Source organism: Oreochromis niloticus, linkage group LG3, assembly GCF_001858045.2.
Source record: "Oreochromis niloticus isolate F11D_XX linkage group LG3, O_niloticus_UMD_NMBU, whole genome shotgun sequence".
NCBI classification, from domain to species: Eukaryota; Metazoa; Chordata; class Actinopteri; order Cichliformes; family Cichlidae; genus Oreochromis; species Oreochromis niloticus.
In genome coordinates this window covers 44,609,637-44,620,142 of record NC_031967.2, presented here as the reverse complement: position 1 = coordinate 44,620,142, position 10,506 = coordinate 44,609,637, and the positions used below count along the sequence as shown (strand labels likewise).

The window sequence follows — 10,506 nt, the reverse complement described above, 5'->3', positions numbered from 1 at the left end:
ACACACACACGAACACACAACAGCATGGAACACAAGAGCACAGTACCGCAAACATGCATCCAATAATAATAATAATAAAGGTCCACACTGTTCACGGACCCCGAGTCCCCGGAACCGGGTCTGTGACAGTACCCCCCCTCTAAGGGTCGACTCCCGACGACCCTAACACAAAAACACAAAAACCACAGTACAACCAACCCAGGGCGGGCGGTGGGGGTCCAGGACGGAGGGCCCCAAAGCCTCTCCGCTAAACAGCCACCACAAAGCAACAAAAGAAAAACACAGTTCAATAGTCCAATCCCCCGGTGCGGTGGCAGCAAACACAGTTCTGGCGGCCGACCCGCAGGACGGCAAGACAAGCTGGACCCGCTGTGGGTTAGGCAGTGGCGGCAAAACAGTTCAGGGGGCCTACCTCTAGTGCAATGACGGCCACGTTGCAGCTCCGGCGGACGGCCATGGGTCCGGCAGCAGCAGCAAAAAGGTTCTGGGGGCCTGCCACTGATCCAGTGGCGGCAGAGCTGCAGCTCCGGTGGCCTGCCACAGGTCCGGTAGCAGCGGCGAAACGGTTCCGGCGGCTTGCCCTGGGTCCAGTGGCGGCGGCGGCGGCGCTGCTGCTCCTCCGGCGGCTTGCCCTGGGTCCAGTGGCGGCGGCGGCGGCGCTGCTGCTCCTCCGGCGGCTTGCCCGGGTCCAGTGGCGGCGGCGGCGGCGCTGCTGCTCCTCCGGCGGTTTGTCCCGGGTCCAGTGGCGGCGGCGCTGCTGCTCCTCCGGCGGCTTGCCCCGGGTCCAATGACGGCGGCGGCGGCGCTGCTGCTCCTCCGGCGGCTTGCCCCGGGTCCAGTGGCGGTGGCGTCCTTGCTCCGATGAGCAACAGCGAGGAGTGTCACATGCCCTGTGAAGCGCTGGTCGCCGACGTGGACGCGCTGGACGTGGATGGCGTGGAGGGCGCGCTGGACGTGGATGGCGTGGAGGGCGCGCTGGACGTGGATGGCGTGGAGGGCGCGCTACACGTGGATGGCGTGGAAGGCGCGCTACACGTGGAGGTCCCTCCGGCTTGCTGAGGTCTACCGCTGGCATCACGGGCTCCTCTGCTAGCAACACCGGTCCCTCCGGCTCGTTGAGCTCCTCCAGCAGCAGCGCTGGCTCCTCAGCTGGTGGCTCGCTGAGCTGCTCCTGCTCCGGCTCGCTGAGCTCCGCAGCTGGCGGTGCGGGCTCCTCCCGCTCTCCGAGCTCCTGCTCTCCGAGCTCCGCAGCAGGCGGTGCGGGCTCCTCCCGCTCTCCGAGCTCCTGCTCTCCGAGCTCCCCAGCTGGCGGTGCGGGCTCCTCCCGCTCTCCGAGCTCCTGCTCTCCGAGCTCCGCAGCTGGCGGTGCGGGCTCCTCCCGCTCTCCAAGCTCCTGCTCTCCGAGCTCCTGCTCCGGCTCGCAGGGCTCCAGCCCCGGCTCCTGCTCGCTGAGCTCCTCCAGCAGCGGCACGGGCTCCTCAGCTGGTGACGCGAGCTCCTCCGGCACGCCGAGCTGCTCCCCGGCTGCGGTGTGGCTACAGATGGTTGATCCGGAGGCGAAGATGGTAATGCGGTAGCCGCGGGTGGAGTATAAGGTGGCTCGCTTAGCTGCTGCGGCGCTGGCTCCCCAGCTGGCGGCGCGAGCTCCTCCGGCTCGCTGAGCTCCTCCCGCTCGCCCCGCTCCTCAGCTAGCGGCGCTGGCTCGGGCAGCACGAGCTCCTCCAGTGCGCTGAGCTCCTGCTCGGGCAACGCGAGCTCCTCCGGCTCGGGCTGAGCAGGTCCGGTCAGTGTCGCAGCAGGTGGTGAGGAAGATGGCAGAAAGGTGGTTGCAAGCAGATGAGAGAAAGGTGGAACAGCCACGGCAGATGGTGAAGCCACAAGTGGTATGGAGACCTCAGCCCGAGGTGATGTTAGCTGCGCTGTACTCTGGCTTACAGCAACATGATCGTCCACTGCAGACACAAAAACAGATGGTGAGGGAAATGATAAAGTGTCCTTATTACTCACCACAGCCGGCTCTAGAGATGTCCGGGAAGTCGGCTGCGGAGAGGAACGCCGGCGGCGCGAACGTCGTTTCTGGGTAGACGTCGGGGCTGGCGTGTCAAGCTGATGAACCTCAGACTGGCCGAGTGGGGGGGCAGCCTGGACCGGAAAGTGGAGGTGAAGGGTGTTGAGCAGGAAATCCGCCACAGTCGGAAAAAGATTGTCCAACACCCAGGGAAAACAAGTCAGTGTTTCCTGCAACCGCTTCTCCACGGCGCAACGTAGACCCTCCGCGTGCACTGCCAGCCACAGGTCACACAGATGATTTACTTTGTCTGTCACCTCCCTCTTGAACCTCTCCGAAAAGTCCGCTGGGTCCATCTGGCAGGATTGTTCTGTCACGGTCTGGCAGGCAGACCGTGGGGAATGTAGGAGATAGGACCCAAACGCTGGACTTAGTGGAATGAGCAGTGCATTTATTTACAGTGAGGTTAATGTACACCACACAATAAGTCTCCAGAGTGCTCCCTTGACTCCCGTGACGTGTCTTCTCCTACGTGCTGGTATCCCGTGCTCTCTGCCCCTGTGCTTACGCACACCCTTGTGCGTCCTGCAGTCCTGTATTCCGCTCTCCTCCTGAGGAAAAACAACAGATGCAGCCGTTATGGCACCAACTCTGGCAGGCATGCACTAAACAGCACTTTAAACACTGACATGGAGTCTAACTCAACGATCCTGCGCCGGAGGAACCTCCATCGCTCTGTTATGTAGCTCCCCCGACGAGCCTGATCAGAAGCAGGTGTGTGAAAACCTGGGCGTGACCGGCAGCTAGCAGGGCCACACCCATAAGGCCTGCAGGTGGCTATCCTTCATCCTCCAGCCACACACACACAAACACACAACAGCATGGAACACAAGAGCACAGTACCGCAAACATACATCCAATAATAATAATAAAGGTCCACACTGTTCACGGACCCCGAGTCCCCGGAACCGGGTCCGTGACAATGAAGGCCTTCTAAATGAGTGTAATACAATGTAATTTCCTCTCCAGCTTTTATATTAAAGCACACATTTGTGAGTTGTACCAGAGAATGAAACTATCGCAGCTGCAGAAGTTGTGATGAAGAAGGTGAAGAAACTGACAAGCAAACACTCACAGCCTTGGCCAGCCACGTGAAAAGGTTTACCCAAGCAATAGGCAGGAGAAGGAACAAGCTGTTCTCCACAGAACCATCCAGGAATACTCTCAGTGGCAGGGGAAGCACTGCCAAGGCTGGAGATGGAGCAATGCTGGAAGAGCATATGGGATGCAGCCCATAACAGCAATGCTCAGTGGCTGGTGGGTCTAAGAGCAGACCACAGCAACCTCTCTGAGCAGGGTACAGTAACCATCACAGTAGCAGACATCCAAGAAAGGGTCTCCAGCATGACGAGTTGGACAGCACCAGGCCCCAACATGGTTCACACACTCCATGAGCATATGGCTGTACAAATGAACCAGCTGCTAGTTGACGAGAGACACCCAGAATGGCTAACTGAAGGCCGGACAGTCCTGATCCCCAAGGACCCCCAGAAGGCCTGGTCCCATCCAACTAGCGGCCAATAACCTGCCTCAATACCAGATGGAGGCTTGAGTCAGGCATCATAGTGGTTAAGATGAATAGGCAAATGTCTCAATACATGAGTGGGGCACAGGAAAGAAATGTCGAAAAAAACCAAAGGGGCCACTGGTAGACAGAGCCTCTCGAGACTGCAAGGCCAGAATGACCACCCTGCCCACCTCCTGGATTGAGTACAACAAGGCCTATGACTCAATGCTCCACACCTGGATCCTGGAATGTCTAGAACTCTAAAAGATCAACAAGACCCTAAAAGACTTTATCAGGAACTAAATGCAGATATAGTGTACAACACTTTTAACTGCCATAAATGTAAATTATGTCAGTTTGTTTAATTTATTGTGTTCATGTATGGTATTTATTTCCTTTATTTATTGTTGTTTCTTTTGGGGTAGGAACTAAGGTTCATTCTGTGTTGCACACAGGCCCCTTTAAGTGACGTAAAGGGAAGTCAAAAAGCATGTGCAAAGAAGCTAAGCTATAAGTTAACTAAGTCAGAAGAAGGAATAAATAAGCAGTTTTAAATTAAAAGAAAGCTGCGAAGAAGAAGAAGAAATTGGGAATTATTTTCGTTAAGTTTTTGTTCCTGAAGCGGACTCATTCCCTCACGGTTACGTGCAGCCAGCGAGGTATGTTAACTGTGTTTGTTTATCGCGTATTTGTTAACTTGGGTTTAAATGTTTATTTGTAATATTTATGTTTGGTCATTGTGTACTTTTATGTAATGACAGTTTGACGGTGGATTTTATGGTGTTTCGGAGGAGAAGTGTGACGGAAGAATAAATCCATCAGTGAATGAAGAACCGTGGTGTCGTGTAGTGATAACACTAGAGGCCATAGCACAAGTCACCATTAAGTGCGGGATCTACCAATGAGGTGCTCTGTCCCCACTGCTGTTCTACATAGGTGTGAACCCCCTCATTCAGATCACTGATAAGACTAGCTATGGATACCTACCCTCTGGGAATCACACAGGCAAATGTGAACCATGAAGAGGCTGCTAGGAAAGCTGCAACCACCAAGTACCTGCAGAGGGTTAGGCAAGAACTGAAAGATAACACAGAAGCACTAATCATGGCTGCACAGGAGCAATCAGAGTCAGAATCAGCTCTCAGCAAAAGATGCGTAGAGGCTGGGGACTACCACACCAGCTAAGATCCCAGGTACAGGCTGTGTAAAGATGCCCCTAAGTTAATCCAGCACATAACAGTAGGGTGGAACGCCATAATCAAGTGGACAGTACACAGTATACAGAAACATCTGTATACTGTGTAGTATAAGCAAGTGGCCGGCGCAGTATATAGAAACATCTGTGCCAAGTATGGCCAGCAAGTCCCACCGTCAAAATGGGAGATGTCCCCTAGGGTGGTGTCCCAAAATTCTTAGATGTTGGGCTGAGAAAAATCACCAATACTCAAGAGTCCAAAGCAAACAATCATTTATTAGGAGCAAAACTCACATATGTGGAAGATGTACACGATGCTGCTCTCAAGGTAGCACGGTAGATCTCAAAGAGGAAGCACTTCAATACGCTGTTTTGTATGTCAGGGTTCACGCCCCTTCATGCGTAAGCAGATAAAATAACATGCATCAGTTACAGTTAGTGACAGTTAGATACGACTCCTTTTATGGTATTCTTCTATAACACTTTAAAAGCTGTCTCAGCTGCCCTTCACCCCAGCTGTTTCCTGTTGTTCTTGCTGTGGGGAAAAAAACACATATTTTGTACATCCTGGGTACATCTTGTTCTTAACTGTCACGTTCTAATACTCTGTGCAGGCACTTGTGCTGTTACAAGCAGATCACTTCTAATAATAACCTATGAATTTGCACATTTTATCTGCGGCTGGGCTAACATGGCCTTTACTGAGATGCTGTTAAAATTTATATTTTCCACAGTGGTCAAGGGTGGTTCTTGTTACTTTTTTATCAAATTTGGGCAACAGACTAGTTCTGTGACCAAAAAGGAACAAGAGCTTAAACTGGATACACTGGAATTACAGCATATAGGATTGGGTCTACATATATCTTACTTTACTTCACTTTCCTTTAATGTCTTTTCGGTTTTTCTGAATTGTAAAAACAAGTGAATTTTGTAAACCAAATCCACCCTCTCCAATGTGATTTCGTTGAATCAGTAAATATTTTGAAAGCATGTGATACACAGTGGTGATCACAGGAAGGCAGGAGTTAGATTCAACTACAGCACAGACCTCAGTTGTTAACAACTCAAATGTTCTCAGTCTTGTTGCTCATGATGAAATTTAATTGATATAATCACAAGCCAGCGAGGGCCAGTTGAGCGTGGATGCCAACAATGGAAACAATATGAGGGCAAGAGGAAGAACAAAGTTGAACACCTCTCCAGCTGTGCATTAACATAAATACTAGGGGTGCAACGATACACAAAATTCACGGTTTGGTTCGGTTCGATACTTTGGTGTCACGGTTCGATATTTATTCGATACAAAAAAATGTTCATGCTTTTTTAATTTGTCATTTATTAAAATTATAAATATATATTTTAACTTAAAAGTACAGTTTTTAAATTTAATGTTGCTGAAACAACAAAGTAATAAAAAAATTAATCTATCTGATCGAGAAATCACTCATCTTTGGAAAAGAGAGTTTATTACAGAGAAATGGCTCTTTCCAAAATAAAAGCTATACTATACGCTTCTTCTGGGCTATATTCTCAGCAGCATATTAAACATATCAGGTCCCCATAAGGAGAATCATGTGCTAAAGGCTGTCTAAATGACTCGGGTAAAGTTTGTAGCATGTGTGCTTGTTGTTTTTGTCTGCTTCCACTTGTCTTTGCACTAGGATGATGTTGGCGTAAATGTGCAGTCATATTCACTGTGTTCCCACTGGTGCTGTCAGCGTTAATCTGAAATGACGTTAACGCCACAACACGGCAAATCTCCGTTAACGAGCTCAGCGGATCGCCCCGTGCGTGGGGCTGGACAGCATCAACACGTTAACGAGCAAACTGCGCTAACGCAGTAGTTCCCACCCATGTAATTGAGCATTGCGTGGCACATCCGACATACTGTTTTACTTTTGTCCATGACGCGCTTACCATCAGGGTCATACTTCACATGAAGACCAAAATAGTTCCAAAGGCCAGATCTGAATGAGGGTGGGGGAGGTTCAATTTGCCATGTTGCAACGAGCTTAGCTTCTGTCTTGCTAGCTTGCGCTGCGCTCAGTGGATCTGCGCTCGACAGTGCAGCCTAGGCGGAGTAGTCGAACGCAGATCCACTGAGCTCTCAACACAGACAGCATCGTCAGAAGAAAAGTTGATAAAATAAATTAAAAATTTTGTATTGTTCGATACATATGCATACCGAACCGAAAGCACTGTATCGAACGGTTCAATATTGATACGAGTATCGTTGCACCCCTAATAAATACCTAACAATCAGTTACATGGCAGCAACTCTGTACATTTAGCCATGTAGACATAATCGAAACAACATGCTGATCTTTAAACAATGCATCAGAAAATGGGTGTTTGAACATGTGATAGCTGTTGGTGTAAGGTGGGCTGGTCGGAGTATTTCAGAAACTGCTGATGAGCTTGGACTTTTCCACCCAGCTATCTCTAGGGTTTACAGAGAATAGTCTGAAAAGGGGAAACCATCCCGTGAGGGGCAGTTCTCTGGGTGAAAATGCTTTGTTAATGCCAGAAATCGAGATGACTGGCCAGAGTGCTTCAAGCTGAAAGAAAGGCTATATTAACTCAAATAACCACTTTTTACAAGGTATGCAGAACAGTATTTCTGCATGTCAGGCACAGCTGACAAATCTGCAGGAACTATCTGATGCTGTGATGTCAGTATGAATCAAAGTCCCTGCTTAATGTTTCCAGTAGCCTGTTAAATCTATGCAGTAAAGAGTTAAGGTTGTTTTTTAAAGCAAAACGACATCCAACCTGGTAGCTTCAAGATGTACCTAGCGTCCAGTGAATGGATATATATATATATATATATATATATATATATATATGTCCAGTCTGCAGTAAATGAGTTGGCAAATATTATATTAAAAGATTATCTCAGAAAATACCACCCCTCTCATGGCCTGTTCTCCCTCCTGCTGTCTGGCAAGAGGTACAGAAGCATCAGCTGCAGAACCACCAGGATGCTAGAAGGGTTCTTTGCACGAGCCGTGAGACTAAGAAACGGACTGTGCCCCCTCCCCACCCACACAGCCATTCACACAACTACACTGTAAGATCAACAAGCGGACTGTGTTGCCCCTATCTACACATGCACACACACACACACACGTACACACATACAATACACTCCCCAGATACACACACTACCTAATTTAACCATCCCCTTCTGTTAGAGGACTGCTGCTATCTACCTGAACGAATAGGACTGAGTTTGTTTTAGAACTTAGATTTTATGCTATTTATTTATCCATAACTATTGTTGCAATTCAGTGCTGCCTTTTTACTGCTGTAATTAAACTTATTCTTTTTAAACTGTATTTATTCTTTTTAAACTGTATTGCTTATTGCACTGTAGAGGCTGGTGAGAAACAGTATTTCATTTCAGGCTGGGTAATACCATACGAAATCACAATAAACTTCTTGAATCTTGAGTAGTTGGACAGAACTGTCCGGTCTTCGGTTGGCCGTTCTGGGTGTCTCTCGTCAACTAGCAGCTGGTTTATTTGTGCTGCCAGGCACTCGTGGAGTGGAGTGCGTAGAGGGCAGTCAAGGTAGCACGGTAGCATTTGTGCCTGGCAGCACAAATGCTACCGTGCTACCTTGATCTTATCCTCCAGTCTCCTTCTCAATGGAGAGTATTGCTCCTTGTGGCTGTTCAACTTATAGCCAAGCATCTCACTGATCACTGCTGCCGTGGTGTAGATCAGCTTGTTAGTCTCGGTAATGGTGGCGGTAGGTATCGTCCGTAGTGCTGCACTCACATCATCTAATAGTGTTTTCCACACTTTTTCATGCATGTATAAGTTTTGCAAATACTTTAAAAGATTGCAAGAGATTACTAGAGTTGTGTAGAGTAGGGTTACTCCTGTTTTGGCAGTTGTTTTATCAGAAAATTGTGAAGTTTGACAATGATTAGGCATTATTACACACATTTATATTCACAGCAACAACACTTTAAAAAGATGTGTTAGTGATTAAATGATAACTGTTGTGAAACAAAGTATCAGCTTTTGTTTTGAATAGTGTTCTTAAAAGCTGCTATTTCCCCAAAGTGTTACTAAGGTTACTGACTCATTGATTATACAATAATAATGAGTTTAAGCATCTAAAACTATTCTATAAGATAGGCAGTAAAAACATGAATTGAATTGACTTCAGTATGTTCCTAGCTATCTGTATGCTTTCGAACAAATGGCAAAAAGCAATGGTCTAAATTGGTCTCATAATGAAGAACATCGTTATAAGCATATGACACATTTATTGTTTGTGTCATTATTCACAGCTAAGGAATTAGTTGGACTGAGTTGTTGAATAATTGAACCAGTGTCATTTAGCTATAGCATATCCCTAAGCATTTGGTCATGACACCCCAATAAAACATGACTGATTAGAGAGCTCTGGAATTAACCTGTAAAATCTCGATCTTGGCCAAAGCTAAAAAGAAACCTAGGGTTGTTCCTGTTTTTCCTCTCAGTGATGAATAGTAATGTTTTGGGGCATGGTGGAATATAGGGCTTTTTTTTTTTTTTTTTTTTTTTTTTTTACAAAACAACAAAAACTATTTTTCCTGGCCAAATGAAGGCCTTCTAAATGAGTGTAATACAATGTAATTTCCTCTCCAGCTTTTATATTAAAGCACGCATTTGTGAGTTGTACCAGAGAATGAAACTATCGCAGCTGCAGAAGTTGTGATGAAGAAGGTGAAGAAACTGACAAGCAAACACTCACAGCCTTGGCCAGCCACTTGAAAAGGTTTACCCAAGCAATAGGCAGGAGAAGGAACAAGCTGTTCTCCACAGAACCATCCAGGAATACTCTCAGTGGCAGGGGAAGCACTGCCAAGGCTGGAGATGGAGCAATGCTGGAAGAGCATATGGGATGCAGCCAATGTTCCCTCTAATTTTTCATGTGTCTGAGCGAACACACAAACTTCCTGAGCGATCTCATGGACCACTGTGAGCGACATTAGATGTGTGCACTGTGGTCACGCCAGCATCGAATCCATCCAAATTACATGGTTTATTAAAATAATCAAATTACAGCATTTATGTTAGACTACTTTTAATTAACTGCTTTAGCCCACTTACAATGAAAATTTTTTAAAACAATCTTGTTCATGACCTGTGTAGTATGTTAACACTATTGGAAGCAAAAATAACTTTAACTCCAATTTTGAAAACACAACTTTCTTTTTTTAAATGAAGCTGACTTGTATTATGAGTCTGTGGTCTGGGAGAGAGTCCTGTAACTCTGTCTGAGAAAAATACAGTATATAATGACCAATGTTGGGCAATTAATTACATAGTTACTTCTTCAAAAAAGTTACTGAGTTTTGCAAACAACAAAGTTTTTTGCAGCTGTTTACCTAAAAATGCAGCCAATGCGCTTTTAAACAAACATTTCAAACTATTTACAGAACAATCAGCTGTTCTGTATCAAATTTGATGCCACACAAATTATTTGTGCCACTCCAAAAATTAATTTGTGTCCACTATGAGATAAAGGAGAACAACAGCCTGATACCTGCAGGCCTGACAACAGGAGATGTATCACTCCTGTAACACCTGTAACATTCAGCAGTCGCCTCATTGTTCTGACACACACAACAAAACTATTGATTACACTACACACTAACTACACAAGATTTGCGCTAAACGTCTCAAATCTCTCACATGTCACAACACCGCTGTCACTCCTAAAACTTCCTCCCGTTTC

The 10,506-nt window shown here is 47.1% G+C and overlaps 1 protein-coding gene across 1 annotated transcript; it reads right to left on the bottom strand.

The window, feature by feature from the left end:
• Positions 1-414: 414 nt before the first annotated feature.
• On the bottom strand, positions 415-5,088 carry LOC112845635 (skin secretory protein xP2-like). The gene is made up of 4 exons (XM_025905052.1): positions 5,065-5,088; positions 1,413-2,619; positions 1,067-1,359; positions 415-1,002 (listed from the first exon to the last, which is right to left on the bottom strand). The coding sequence occupies exons 2-4, from the start codon at positions 2,362-2,364 to the stop codon at positions 415-417; spliced, it is 1,833 nt and encodes a 610-aa protein (XP_025760837.1). The 5' UTR covers positions 2,365-2,619; positions 5,065-5,088.
• Positions 5,089-10,506: the final 5,418 nt, after the last annotated feature.

Bases quoted from the DNA above. Each gene is read 5' to 3' on its own strand.
- LOC112845635 (XM_025905052.1), bottom strand. From the start codon at position 2,364: ATGGACCCAGCGGACTTTTCGGAGAGGTTCAAGAGGGAGGTGACAGAC. The intron at 1,360-1,412 runs GCAGGAGCTCGG...CCGCACCGCCAG, and splicing joins CTGGAGCCCTGCGAGCCGGA to CTGCGGAGCTCGGAGAGCAG. The intron at 1,003-1,066 runs GTAGACCTCAGC...ATCCACGTGTAG, and splicing joins AGGAGCCCGTGATGCCAGCG to CGCGCCCTCCACGCCATCCA.